Source organism: Cupressus sempervirens, chromosome 5, assembly GCF_028749045.1.
Source record: "Cupressus sempervirens isolate cs-2001-9-10 chromosome 5, ASM2874904v1, whole genome shotgun sequence".
Lineage (NCBI taxonomy): Eukaryota > Viridiplantae > Streptophyta > Pinopsida > Cupressales > Cupressaceae > Cupressus > Cupressus sempervirens.
The window spans coordinates 572,465,843-572,481,717 of NC_143122.1; the positions used below are offsets into that span (position 1 = coordinate 572,465,843).

The following is a 15,875-nucleotide window of genomic DNA, read 5'->3' on the forward strand; positions in this document are numbered from 1 at the left end:
TGCTGTAACAGAGAGTCAGTGAAATAGTTTTCACTATACTGTCTTATGACTATTGTATATGGGGATTGCCATTATCCAAGTCTTGGAATTTCTGTGTACTGGGTCTTATTCAAGTGTTAATGTTCAAGCATTGGATGATATTTTTGTGTAAAGATATGCTTCTTCTGACATATATTTTGGAGCTGAAGGAACCTAGTAATACTCAGGTTTGCAAGGTGTGGTCTTGTCATCTTGTATGGTTAATGATAGTGGTATCAATGCTTTGCAAGACGTAGAGTATTATGAAAAATAGGTTCTTTTATGGCTTTGATATTGGCATTACAATGTGCATACAAATTCTGATCTTGGCAATTGCTTTAAGGTAAAAATAATGTTTTTGTGTAATTATTAGACTGGTAAAAGATGATTTGGGATCATATATACACATGGTAAAGTGGATATCGGACTTGATCCTTTCTATCTCAATGATTTGATGAGTTCCAAATGAAGTATTTGTGATGTAAATGGTTGTTTTATCTAATTTAGTATTGAAAGTCTTGGAGGGTACTGACATAAAATGGGCATGTCCTATTGATGTCCACTGGTGTACTTATTGATAGTAACTATTTTATTGTAGACCTTCAATAAAACGTAAAGAGGAGAAATATTAAATCCTTATCAGGAATGTCTGCTTATGTCATGGAAATAGATTCTAATTCAACTGTGTTAAAATACATGTCAGAGGCCATGGGATGATTATGCTAGATGTAAAACTAAGGTTTATTTGGGTTAGTTCTTAAGAGCATTTAAGCTCATTGTTCAAGCTCTGGCTGTGGGATTTTGAGAAACTAATTAGAATTTGGATTCTTTGTCAATATCCTAGATGCTGAGGATTCTGAACTCTGATTAAACAAGATATTTGTGAGACCGTGTCTTGACGATAAAAGGAAGTGATCAGGATAAAATGACAATAGTTTGTTACTTAAATCTCTCCCTCTGCACTACCAGAAGAGAACAATAATTCGAGAAGGCTCTCTAGTTCATTCATAAATACAAATTGGCGGGAGCTGGGACTGCTATGGAAGGTGGGAATGGGTAAATGTACACAATTTTTCAAAATAATGGGAGATGGGTACATGGAAATGACAAATGTAAAAAACCATTCAATTCTGAAAAAAATGCACAATGACTATACAACTTCAAAAAAAAGTAAATGCTTACATTAAGACAATTAGAAGTACTAAATAAATGTCAACCAAAGCAGACATTAATTTCATTAATATTTGATAATCATCATTAAGACATAAATAGTTAAATTTTAGACAATAATCACATAGAGACAGCAAATGGAAACTGCAATCGGAAAGCCATTATTTAAAAAATGCTATTGCAGTCTATGGAGATGACTATATTTTTTATGAACTGGTAAAACTTGAGCAAATACAGGCATCCTAGAGCTTCTTGTTGCTGCTCTTCTTATTGGTGCATAATTGGGCTTTGATGAGAAAATATTCTGCCAGAAAAGAACTCATGCACTTCCACGCAAAAAAATAGAAAATTACTAGTTCTACTGTATTTCCTTAATTCTTAGAATTTCTCAATGAAATATAAGCACTTAAGGAAAATAATCAATGTAATGTGATCTAAGTCACAAGATACGTCGAATTTCATCCATGAATTGAAATTTCAGCGACTTCTTACCCTTTCCAAACTTCATCTGCATTTTATGATATTTAATATAATATGATTTTATTTTAAAATAATATTGAGTTGTTTAGTTTGATTATTTAGCAATGTCAAGCTATTTTGACAATTTTGTGTATATATTACTTATATTTGAAAATAAGCAAATTTATATAAGGTAAATTTAATGGTGATTATTTTTCTTTACCCTTCCCAAATCCCATCTGAACTTTATGATTGACAAACTTGAATTCAAATTTCGAACCTTGTGACTCAGAATTATGTGATATAGATAAGAAAATTATATAGGAAGTTTTTCAATTTTCTACAGAATCTTCTAGGAGACATAGAGAGATGCAAAGAACTTTATCTCAAGTCTCCTAACATTTGGTGACATCTCCATAGGTGTCTCCAATGCAGGGACATTTTTCAACGGGATAAGTACCATAGGTCAGGGTACTAAGTTCTTTCTTTCAGGCATACAAGGTTAAGTAAAAGGTATTCATTGGTGTCGAAGGAGAGCTACACAATGTGAAGGATCAATGGCATTATGAATCTCTAACATATTTATGCTAGAAAATAATTGTGAAAGCAATAAAAGGTGATACACAATGGAAGATTTTGTTCATTCTTGATCTCAAGTTGTTCAACACACTTAAGAAATTATGGGCTCCTTCAATCTTTGAGACATTAGAATAATGCTGAGGCTTTCATAATTTCTGGGTCAGCTCCACGTAAAAGGGTGTGTAGCTTCGCAAGCTGTTTCTATTTTTTCTCAATTGGCAATTCAAAGGGCCTAGAGATGCTTGGGATCAAGCGCCACCTCTTTGGGCACCCTGTTCCCAGTGATTGTACTCTTCCTTTCTTTCACAGCAAAACACTAGCTATCAAAGAATTATTTTGTATGGTGAACCTTTGGGCTCACGCACTTCAATGCTAGAACCAGTTCAAATTGCACAAAGCTCAACAATTATACAGAGAGAACACAGTTGCATGCCATGAACTTTAATCTTGACTCATATTGTCATTTTAAAATGCACCTCTGAGAATCAAGTCCTCATTGTATAAACTGGAGATGGAGCAATGAGAAGGCCTTCTACAATTACATTCCAAAGGAACTCTTCTGATGCCATAGACACACACGAATAACTTGTTGTAATGTCCCCTTACTGAAATAGGATTTAATAATCAATAATAATTTAAAAAAATAAAAAATATATAAATGTATTTTATAAATAAATAATAATAATATATAATTAGGAGCTGGTTAAGCTTAATGAAAGGTCAAGTGGCATGTAGTGACTCCCTCAACATAAGATATGAAAGGGAGAAGATTTTGTTTGAAAGGGGGCGTAGATGGAGCAAGGAAAATTGGAAACTGAAATATGGAATTATCAAGTTGGAATCAGAGATGATATCAGTTTATTAATGTTCGACAAATGACCACAAAGAGGATCCAAATGATTGTTGAAACAAAGCAGGAGGCCAGCCCACAGCAGGAACACCAAACAGTGCCCACAAAGAGACAACACAAAAAACAAAAGCAAGAAACAAACTACAGGCTTGGAGCCACCATGAAAAAATCCAGAACCAAAGGATAAGCTATAGGGCAAGAATGGACCCCAAGCCACCTCTGAAGATCCCTGGAGGAAGTAGAAGACCGCTGCTTTCTGGAGTCCCCGCGAGGTTTCATGGATCTGGTATAGTCCAGAGGGGGACCGAGCTGTTGCTTGGTACCACACACTGGAAAAAGGACTCGGAAGAAGAATTCAGAAATAAACTTGAATTAGATATCAAGAGCAGAAATCAAGATTAGTTTACGAGCATTTAAAAAGTGAAAGAGACACCTCTCTTGAGAATATATATTAAGAAATTGCAGAGTGCATTTGAGGGGAGAAGTGTTTATACCAGATTTACATTTACAAATCTGCAAATGAGAAGATATAAAAGGGATGATCATCAAAAAGGGTTGAAGGCATAATTATAAGAAGAGTTTATAGCAGAATTGTATGGAAAGTATATGGATTTATAAATAAGGAATATATGCAGACATAATAGAATATGCTGATTCAAAATGAGAAGGAAAGTCTATGCAAACTTAACGGAGAAGTATAAAAATAAGATATAGTTTGAAGGTGTGAATCAAGAAAGAATTACTAGAGAAATGTTATAACCTCAATATGAAAAAATGTTATAACCTCAATGCAGACAATTCTGTCTTTGATCTTGAATGAGAGTGATGATGTCTTCCAATAACTCTTATAAGCTTTATTGGCTATTGTGATGATATGATATGATAGATTTTAATGACATCCACGAGACTAAAGTAGTCTATGGGACCCATGCAATCACCCTCCTGAATCAGGAGCAGAACTAGTCAGTTGTAAAGTTTTGGTTAACTTGTCTCTCCTTCTCTGAAGTTTGGTAATCAAATCCGCTGCTCTCTTCACTTGATCTTCCTCGAATATATAGTTGAAGTCCTTGTTCTGCAGTATTTTTGTATAACCAGAGGTCCAGATCTGATGTCATTGTAAGCCAGGCAGTCCTTGACAAAGTGCTGCTCTGTCTCAACTATTCCCATATTACAAAATAAACATGTTCTGTCTGCCCACTCTTCCTTTGGAACTTGCCACCGACCAGTTTCACATCGCAGCTGATGTGAACTAGTTCTAAGTTGTACCATCAACATTTTTGCTTTCCAGTTAATAGGTGCTCTTATATAGGCCTTTTCATCATGACTAGAACTGGGATTAAATTCTTTAATGTAATAGGATTTTTTCCGCCCTATGCGTCTTGTCCACAGAATATTGCGAAATTTTTCATTGACAAACTTTTTTATTTCTATAATGTTATCCGGGCAAGTTTGGATGTTGATATCCCATTTTCGCATCTATTTGTCATTTTGCTTCATCCATGTGCTTTTCGGCCTCACAAGTTTTTCCTCTATGATCAACTTGGGCCAATGATGTGTTTCCAGACCTTGGGTTTTCTTTAAGTAGCTTATCATTCGGACCAAAGCAACGGCTTCTAATGGAAAGGAACCCACCTCCGCCAAAAGGATCTCACACGGAACTGTGGTCTTGACTTTAAGATTGCATGTGATGAAGTGTTTTTGAATTCTTTCTACTTGCCGCCATTTCTGTTCGGACATACTACCTCCCCACACTTCACATCCGTATAAAATAACCGGTTTGACCAGCAAACCAAAAATAGTTTTCATGGTCGTCCAATCCCATAATTTTGCGTTCCTGCACTTGTTTTGTAAAGAGTATAACACCTTCCAGCCCCTTTGGATCCTTTTTGATCTGCAAGTATCCCAATTGAGTTTGTTATGAAAATCGATGCCCAAGTATTTGTACTTTTCCACAATCTCAAGTGGGCTATTTTCCAATAGAAACTCGTCTTGTATGCCCCTATTCTTCTTCAGTGAGAAGATCATAATTTTGGTTTTGCTAGTGTTAACTTGCATTCCTACTTCATGACAAAAAATTTCTAGTGCTCTTTCAAACCTTTAGCTGTTCTAGCAAGAATTATGAGATCATCTGCATATAAGAGCAATCTTATCACAAAGTGGGCTAGCTGCACCCCCTCACCATTGGTCTTGTTTATCCACTCTTCTAACTTGTCAATATAGAGCCCGAATAATGTTGGAGATAGCGGACACCCTTGCTTAACCCCGATGTTGCTGTCAAAATTTTCTGATAGCCCTTCTGTCGTTTTGATTTTAGCTTTGACCTGCTCATATAATCTGTAAACTGCTGACCTAAGTTCTTTAGGAACTTCCAACTCTTCCATTCTATCCCATAATTTATTACGTGGCACTGTGTGGCACTTTGTGGGATTATTGAGTATGAGTGTGGATTTTCTACAGTTGAATGATATAGCTAAAAACATTGTTAATCAGAGTGAAGAAAAGTTGAAACTTATTTGACAATTGACAGACTTACTTCAAGTCATCAACAAATGAAAAGCTCTCCTATTGCAAAAAAGAATGATAACAAGAATGAGCTTAGAAGATAGAAATGTTGCTTCTCATGCAAAAGAACAAGTGTAATTGTTGTTAAAGGAAGAAAAAGAAGAGCTAGAAAAGAAAAACATGGAACCAAAAAAAGTGATGAATATACCTCAGCCACCACTTCCAAATGAAGAAGATTTGGAACATGAACCAAAGAAGGAAGAACATGCATTGCAGGCTGAAAGTAAGATGAAACAAACTTTGGAGAAATCCATCATGCAGATGGAAGATATGGAATTCAATGAAGGAAAAAAGAATTATTGACTGCTGAGTCTACACATCAGCAAGAAGTTCATTTACATGAAGTCAAAGAGAAACCATCACTATTTGAATGCATAAGTGAGAAAGATGTTGTTGTGCAAACACAACCATCAAGAATAATTTGCATAATATTTATCAAATGAAGGTGAGAAAATCTTTTGAATAACAGTATTGATCAATTAAAAGAATCAACAGAGAATTTTAAGCACTTAAACAACTAATGATGTTAGTTCAGAACATGAGTGAGATTTTGAGGCAAGAAATCAATCAAAGTGACTTTCAATTTCAAACATATTCTATTGAAAGGTATGTACTAGAGAATGCTGATTTTTGTAGTAATTTAATATCATTGTATGGTTCTAGTTATCATGAGAACGAAAAACAATAATTGGTTACAAAAGAAATAGGAGAACAAGTAATAAGAACTAGATAGCACAAAATGGCTTACTGAAGAGCTAACTCTAAATATAGAGAAGGCACAGATTAAGGGAAAGAAGGAACACAAACTGATGGAGTACGTGTTGTCAAGACAAAGCATATAGCCACTCTTGCAGAATTGCAAATGGTAAAGAATAAATTGGAAAGAAAAATCAGAATATCTACATTTGATTAAAGATAGAGACATAGGCAGCACACTGGTAGGGGAGGCCATATATGCATCCAAGGAAATGAAGGAAAGGGTTGATACACTGACTATGAAAGTTAGCTCATCATGTTCACAATTCAACATAGTGGAAGCTTAATGGTCATAGAAAAAAGGACAGTTTCCAAGGAAGCTAGAAGTTGCAGAATACAGGGACAACTGAGAAAGTTCTCCACAGAATTGTGGATTAGAAAACAAAGCAACTTCAAGAAGATACTAGATGGGACTCAGAAATGATGGCTTCAGAGTACAGCTGGATAAAATTGGGTGAAATTTTGGTCTACATACGAAAAAATAAGATTCACTCTATTTCTAGTTTCCATTGTCACATAAAACCCACTCTTTAACATGAATGTAGAGATAACTCTCGTTCAAGTTATTTAGCTTGTGATAATATCAATGTCATGCAGCAGAAACAAACATCATCACAGGAAGGATCGAGTACTGGGAATTGGAAATTCTCAAGATTGATTTGGCATATACGTATTTGTAGAATGGTTCAGCCAGGAAGTACTGAATCAGCATTGCTTGAGGAAAAGCAATCTTTGGGAAGGGCAGATTATCATGTTCCTTTATATGACTAAGGAACTACTTTATAATTTAATTTAAATTGTCCAAAAAGAAACTTTGTGTGAATCAAAAAACAGATTATATTTCATTGCTAAATTATAAAGTGTTGTCAAAAGAGGGCTCGATATGTTTCTCAAACACATTATCAGGATAAGGGGGCGATTTGAAATATTAAATAAAAAAAGAAGTAGCAATTCTCGAGACTTCTTAGAGGAAGAAATTTAAAAAACAAAAGATTCTAAAAAAAAGAGCTAGGCGTCAGGAACAGAAACCATTATTGTCACCAAAAACCCTCTTTCTTGAAAATTGGGCATTTGTATTCATCTTTTGGCTAGAGAGAAAAAATCCCCTTGCTGACAAAAGAGGATGAAAAACCTCTCAGTTTCCAAATTGAGGATGAAAACCCTCTTATCCAACAGAGGTGATTCCATCTACGAACTATATAAGCCTGGAAAGTTCACTTCAAGAGCATATCAAAGATATCCAAAGTGGTAACCAAAGTTTGAAGGATTTACAATTTGTCAAATTTGTATTTACAGTTACATTTACTGTCAATTGCTATTGATTTCAAAATATCATTTATTGGTTGATATTTTATAATATTCCGTCATACCATATTGGTTAATAACTTAATTGTTAAGGAGCTAGCTTTATTGATGAGTTTATTTTTAAAACCTTCGAGAGGAGGTCATACATAATACAGTAGTGCTGTGACAAGGATTGGTAAAGGTTAATCTTCCATATAATAGAGCTGCCATACCCTTTATAACAAATGAAAAAAAATAAGCTCAAATTGTGGGGCTCTGGACTATAAGGGCATTTGTGTTCATACGCAGAGTTTGTTGTAAGACTGCAATTTCCTCTAGGGGAACGATGTCATGCCCCACCAAACTGTGGCTGGCAAAAATTAGCAAACAAGATCACAGCCTTTATGAGATCACCCATCCTTACCACTGTTTCCAAACAATATTTGCACACGTCTACTTGTAAAGGAAAATAAATTTGAGAAATAGGCCTTTTCCTTTCTATAAATATGACAATTTTATCATGTTTATAAATAGAAATTAAGACGGTATATACATTTTTGTCCATATAGAAGAAAGAAGGGAACATATTATTTCTTTAGGGAAAAAATGGAGACTTTGAAGTAAATTCCCACATAATTAGTTATGGTTAAAAAATATTTTTTTGTTGATCATGAAAATAACAATTTTACAGAACTGGTCATAATAGAGAATATATTTAAAATAAGGCATCTGCATACCTCAGTTGCAACTAGAGCATTCATCAACTCAGACTGAGAAGATGCTGCAAGACCCAAAGAAAAACAGACTTCAGTTAAACTAGCAACTGTTTTAAGTTAACAATGCTGAGAAGAAAATACTGCAGATGAATAAATATTAAATAATGATGAAACATCCTTAACATACAAGTTATTGGGGTTGTGTTCAAAAAGGCTCCCCCTCCCCTTATGGCAGTAAATAACTGAAAGTTTCATCAAAACATAATTAGGCAATAAGGCAAAGAACAACAACAATGGAAACTGAAATTTGCTACACAATAAAAAATAGAAGGAATTTTATTTATGGAGATTAATGCTAGTAATTAAAGGAAATTGGAGATAAGTTCAAAAGTACCAACTAAGATGAACATCAAAGGAAACAGAAATTACTTGTGGCTAACAGCATTATATTAGACATAACAATTCTATATAATTATTTTTTACCATTCAAATAATAACTTCTGCTAACATTTTTTCAAAATTTCTATAGTCCCCTGATAATAAAATTGCTTAAAAGAAATGAGTCAATACAAGATGACAACCTCCTTAGGCTCATTAGGTAAAAATGAACACTAACGATGTCTCTTGCATAAATCCTGGGGCTACCAGTACAGGCAGCCTTGCAAGGATGCAAATGGAAAGCTTATTTTCTGTTTCTCTTTGGGTTTGAGTGAACCTACAAATAATATAACCCACGATTTAGAGGGGTAATTTTAAAAATCTCTTTTCATTTTAGTATTAATGATAATGGACGACCATGTGATGTGCTCATTTCTTCTTCTTATCCTTTCATCTCTCATTTTTCATGCTCTTTACTCATCCCTCTTCTAGTATTTACTTAGGGCCCATTTGGTTGCTGGAATACAACCAGAACAGTCATTGAAAATTAGAATATCTGATTGTATTCTTCGTTTGGTGCGTGGAATGGGAACGGGGAATAGGAATACGTATTCCATTTTAGCCCCAGAATGAGCATAGGTCCATTCCAAAAATACCTGTTATTGGAATGGAGAATAGGTATACTTCTTTCTTGGACAAGCCATTCCCTACTGCCTCTCATCTTGCATCTGGGGTTGCTCCAACTGTAGATGTGTCATCGTCCCACCTCTCAGGGATGACCTCCATCCCACGACCTCACACGCAGTAGTGGTGCCCTTTCTCAGTCAGGGCCATGTCAATCCTCTCATGCACTTTGCCAAGCTCCTGGCTGCCACAGGATTCTAAGTCACTTTATTCTGCATCACTTTTATCAACACGGACTGGACGGAACATCAGATCTTCAAAACTTCTAATGATTTTGCAGGTTTCTCATGAGTTGCAGCAGCAGGGTCTCCAGATCCGCTTTCTTACTATTCTCGACGGCCTCCCTCTCAACCATGGGTGAGTAAAAGCAATCGCTGAGTTTTTGTTTATACAGAAATTGATGGTTTTGGGGGTAAGTTGCTCTGTTTATTGGTAGTGTTGTGACGGTGGAGGGAGTTTATTTTATGCGGGCGATACGCCCTGACATAGCTCAAGGAAAGACGATGGTGTTGCTTGAGGGATTTACAGAACGAATTGGGGATTGAGGAAGGATTGTGCAGCAGGCGCCTCAGTTGAAATTTTTATCCCATCCCTCTATGAATTCCCAAATACATTTTAGGAGAACCAAACAAGAATGGGATTGTCATTTTCCATTCTCATTCTCCATTCCCACTCCCATTCCTATTTTCCATTCTAATTTTCTATTCCTATGCTTGTAACCAAACAGGCCCTTAGCTAATTCTGGAGTCCATTAGGATTTTTCTCCTCATCCTAATGATATATCATTTAATGTGATCTAAAACATTGGTGCAAAAAAAACTGCATATTAATTTCATGATATATGGAACCTCTAAAGGCTCGTATATTACCTACAAGTTTAAATTGTGTGTTTTTTACTATTGCACAAGTAGGGTGCTGCACTATTTACAACTTCTATTCACGGGCTTCTCTAATTATTATAAATGCACACAAAGCCGCATTTCTCAATGGCATGAAAGCATTACAGTTAGCCCGATATTGCAAAAGTACCATGGAAGTGCAGCCCAGTTTTCCAAAGATACAGACATTACAAATTTCATCTGTCATGCAACAATAAAATGGAATAGAAAACTTCAAAACAGTCAACACTTCTAAATGTACAATAAAAAGCTCATGATACAGATATTATAACTAGAAAAAAGAAATTCTACCACCTCTAATAGAACCACTTTGCACACTAATGTAAACGGAACCTTACAACATAATTGACAATCACTGTCTAATTATCCAAGTTAGGCCAACAAGAGTCGACATCAAACTATAAGACACTAGGAGATTTTACACCAAAGAATTCAACGATTGAGGTTGTTGCAATGCAACATAGAATTTAACAATGGTCTAGATCCAGCAACAAGCAAGGGGTTGGTAGCATAAAGGAAATCGCCACGAACTTAGGTCACCCTTGGCCATAGCCACCCAAAGGATCCCCTCAGAGAAGGAAAACAAAGCAGTTCCTTTTTCACACAAAAAGAGTTGAACAAGATAACAATGATAAATTGTTATGAAACCTAATTGAATTCTGGTGTCAAAACCTTGGTCAGCGGAAGAAATGTGCAATCTTCCTCATGATTTTTCAAATACCTCTATAGAATGTGCTTTAGTTATCCAATCTTCATCTACCAAGAAGACCACTTTTATGACTCAATTTAAGTGTTTTTAACATGAAACAACATTTGTATATAATTTTAATAGCTTTTGTGTTGGGCCACCTAATGAGCTATAGCACAATACACTAAACTGGATTGAACACTGAGCTGGATTTGTTTTATTGCAACCAGCAACTTTTAAGAATATCTATATCTATATCTATATCTATATCTATATCTATATCTATATATATATATATATATATATATATATATATATATATATATATATATATATAGTGTTGCAAGATTTGTACTCGGCTCAAACTCAGCAAGCTGATTTTTGGCTTAGACTTGGACTCAGCACCCAACCTTGGGAAATCGAAAAGTCCAAGAAAGTAAAAGATTCTTGAAGATTTAAAATGTGTTTCATGCACCCTTTACTAAATAGACTTTAAAGACAATTTAATTTCAGCAAGCTGATTTTTGGCTTAGACTTGGACTCAGCACCCAACCTTGGCAAATCAAAAAGTCCAAGAAAGTAAAAGATTCTTGAAGATTTAAAATGTGTTTCATGCACCCTTTACTAAATAGACTTTAAAGACAAAATAATTTCATCCAATAGAATTTTCTTTGAACACATTCACAAGTATACATTGATTAGATAAGCACAAAAACAAATTTTAGCTAAAGAAAATAACAAATAAGATCATAAATAGTTTCAAATTTCTACAAAACGAATATAGAACCCATGCTATCAAAAGTTTCAAACAAATATCAAAACAAAAGTTAGAAGTCTATTTCTCAAGCTTTAAAGGAGCCTATAACACTTGGCACCCTAGTCATCCTATGTGTGTGCCTAACATGAGTCTTAGACAATATTGCAGCCATGCCATCAGCTCGTGTCTTTGTCTCAAGCTCAATGACAAGATAATCGTTTACTATGGCTTTAACTATGAGAGATGGAGAGCTTTGCAACAAAAGGTATATAATTTGTAGATTTTATGATCATTATTCATCATTGACCTATTAATTGCTTAGACTTATATATTGATGAAGGTTAGGGGGAACACCAAAACAAGGTTGAGAGTAGTGCTCTTTGTGGGGCCTTGGGGTGTGTGTGTGTGTGTGTGTGAGAGAGAGAGAGAGAGAGATCTAGATCTTGGGGTGAGATAGGAGAGAGTGAGATAGAGAAAGGTAAAGAGAGTGGATAGAAGAAGAGTGATAAGGAGAAAGATAAGTTTAGAATTCAAGGGAAATAAAGAAAGTTAGATAACACTAATAGGAGCTTGCCAATTACTAGAATTTGATTGTCTAAAAATTACAAGATCTTCTAAACCCTAGAAACATAATTATAACTTCTAGAGATTTGAAACAACTCTCAAACATTTTGCCAATATATACATGAAAAAAACTTGAAGTAGGAACCAGGACTTTGTTATATTTCACAGATATATTCTGATTAAGAGAATGAGACTAACTTGGAAAGTCATATGGGGAGAATCCTAAATGGGCATTTCAAAAACCAAACAAGCATTGAAAGGTTCTAAGTTCCTAAAAAAATTAACTAAAAGATCAAATAAATGCTTTACATTTGTTTTTTTAATCCTTTTTCTATGTTTCCCTCCAATCTTGGTTGCAATTGGCTTGCAAGACTCTCCAAGATTGGTGAGTCGTATGGACTAAGTGAGTCTACCAAGACTCGAGAAAACTCGAAAAGTTCGAGTCCAAAGGCTTTTGGACTTGGCCAAACGACCTGCCTTTAGACTCAATGACTAAGTGAATCCAAGCAAGTCCTAGAGCTATATATATATATATATATATTAGTTGTAGAGTTATTAGGCTTTCTAGTGGTCCATGGTGAGTTTTGGCTCTGTTTTGAGGGACTTAGTATTTATAGTAAGTCAACAATTGGTTTTGATGAGCTCAATTGAGTTAGAGGAATTGAGTGATGCTCTAATTTTTTATTTTTGGTTTCTGGTTTGGGCTCCAAGAATTTTGGAAGGAGCATGTATTTATAGTAAGTGACCCTGTTAGATTCATTCATCATTTTTCTTCATCAAGATCACTCTGGTGTTATCAAATTTTGATTTTGATGCCTCTTCAATCATCTTCGCAAGACAAGTGAGTTATTATTAATTCTCAAACAAGTGAGATATTATTATTCAACTCAATATGTTGAGGTTGCTATTTTTGTTGGTATTGTATGTTGGTCACTTTAATGTCATAGCTCGTTGGAACTGGGTTGAAAAGTTTTGAAGCTTGGGCACAAGAAACAATGACTTCGTGTTTCAGAATATCATGACATGGTTGAAAAGATCATTTTTGGGAGCCTACGTATAAAGCAAAAAGGCTTTTAAGTGAAAGGTGTATAGGTGAAGCTAAGTCGCACAATGGAGATTACACATATTGCTCCCATTATGAGAATTGATTATCCAATTGTCGATTGCTTTTGATATATTTTCTTGTAAGGGTTTGAGTTGTGAAATTTCTTGAGGATTGAATCCTCTTGAATTGTTCAACAATTTGTTGTTTTTGTATAGCAAATTGGATTGGGTTTTCTGAATCTAAATTTTGCATCAATTTGTTGCTTAGGTATAGTGAGTTGAATCATTTCCATAATCTGATTTGGGCATATCTTCTCTACTGTAATTTTCCTATAACTAGAAGATGATTTACTGTTGCAATCATTGCGACTCCCTGCTATTGTGTTGATATACATTGGGAGCCTACAATTATATTGTGTGAGGCAACGTTTCTTTCAGCAAGTCCAACGTTTACAGTTTGGCATTGGAATTCAAATGGGAATATTGGCATTTCATGTTGCATTACAGAAATTCCTTCAAGCTCCTTTCTTAATTGTAATTTCATTGTTATTGAGAGAATAATTCTTTGCAACTTTCATAATTGCAAATTTATAGTTGGAATCCAATATTTGGCATAGCTAGAAATTGCATTGCTGTTATATTTATTTCAGCATTTACTATTCAATTGAAAATCCAAAAATTGCAAAACCAAAAATTGCAAAACCAAAAAACAAAACAAAAACCAAAGACTTCTTTAGCATAGCTACAGAGCGAGCCATCCAGGCTTTTTACAGTGGTATCAAAGTGGCTTTCAGCCATCCTGTGGGGTAGGAAATTCCTTATTGTATTTGGCGTTACCAACACTCTAGCATTTTTCAACTATGGATCGACATAGGAGAACTAGTAGTTTTAGGAATTGACAGAGTAGTGAAGATAATAACAAGAAAATAAATGCTTTGAGGGAGAGTATGGAAAGACTCAAGCTACACTAGAAGAGGTTGGAGGCGAGACTATCAAATCCGATGACAATTGATAGGGTAGCAAGGTACATGGTTTCCGCCTTTAGTAGGTCGGCACTACGAATGCAAGGAAGAAGGCTAGATTTTTCCCCGACAGGCATTCATGATGTAGATGAGCCTGTGTTTGGTACAACAGCCACTAGTCTTATCTGTAGTTGTGATGATAGACTTACTGCACAGAGGCATGTGGATGTGTCAATGCTAACGGAGGACAGTAGCGCAAAGCTTCAACAAATTGAGGATTCTAGAGTTGATGTTGTGGATAGCGCAAAGGTAGTTGAGGCAATTGTTAACATTGATTGTTCAAACTCCCTTGAGGAGGGGATTGTTATTGGAGATTGTGCAGAGAGTGTGAGCTCGAATTTATATGATAGTTATCATAGTGTTGATGTAGTATCAGAGGTAGAAGCCTTTCCAGGTGGAATAGATGAGAGCTTAGAGCTACCCAGCTATGATACTTGTGATCTAAGTGTTACATTGGAGTTTGTTGATGTTGGTTTGTACTACAACATTGTTGGCTCACAACAAGACATTGAGTTGTCTATGCAAAGTCAAGAAACAATAGTGGGATTTTAGTTAGGTAATGGGGATATAGATAGTATGGTCATCTCTGATGATCCATTTGAGGATGCTATGAGCTGTCGCAGGTTTGGTGTTCCTTGCCAGATGTTTGGTGATGACTCTGAGGAGGTTTTGGATGGGTCCTAGAATCGATTTCTATAGGGGCTTACTATTGAGGGGAAAGCTGAGACATGCGAGGAGTTTGGTACTGCAAGGGCTTCCCCTTCTTCAAATGAGGAGTTGGTAGGGGTACCGAGTAGTTGTACCTCAATTATTGATGTATGCAAGGACAAGAGCGCACATGATGTTAGCAATCATGGGTGAGCAATTTAGATTTAGTTTCCTATCATAGTGCAATTAGTGAGGCAGTGAGCTTGCAGAGGAGTCGAGGGTTACAGAGGCATCATGTGACTAGTTAGCTGAAGGTGAGTGATAGAGACATCTCTTCAGCTCTTGAGCATTATGGTGCTATTCGTCAAATGTTGGCCACATCTAGTTCGAGTATTCCTATGTCAGAAGAGCATAATGATAGTCTTTCCCTAGTAGAGGTTCATGCACTTCGAAAGGTTGTCAGGGTCTTGAAGCATAATTATTCACAGTAAGTTGTTAACAAAGATTACCTTCTAGAGTGGGGTAGCACCTATTATGAGACATCGTTAGGGAAAGAGGAGGAGGTGGTTGAGCTCATCCATGAGCTTGAGGTGACTGTGGACTCTCTTCAATATACTTAGTTGGCTTTCCAAGAGTCACAATCATGTTTGGATGTGGTTACCATGGAGTTAGATCAAATATAGTCGACACCAACCCCAAATCTAGTTCAATTACATATAGTGGCAGTTGGTGGTGAGTTTACTTCCACAAATAGGGGTGATGGACGTGATGATGAGGCAGTTGCATCCGTCCAAGAT

At 35.7% G+C, this 15,875-nt stretch overlaps 1 protein-coding gene across 1 annotated transcript in view; it reads right to left on the reverse strand.

The window, feature by feature from the left end:
• The window catches only part of LOC149557223 (inositol monophosphatase 3-like), a 71,998-nt gene that overhangs the window by 18,688 nt on the left and 37,435 nt on the right, over positions 1-15,875 (reverse strand). Inside the window, exons 7-8 of the mRNA XM_089831943.1 lie at positions 8,582-8,636; positions 8,416-8,459 (exon numbers count right to left, since the gene is read on the reverse strand). Of these exons, the coding sequence (XP_089688069.1) occupies positions 8,416-8,459; positions 8,582-8,636 (99 nt within the window). The remainder of the gene's footprint in view (positions 1-8,415; positions 8,460-8,581; positions 8,637-15,875) is intronic.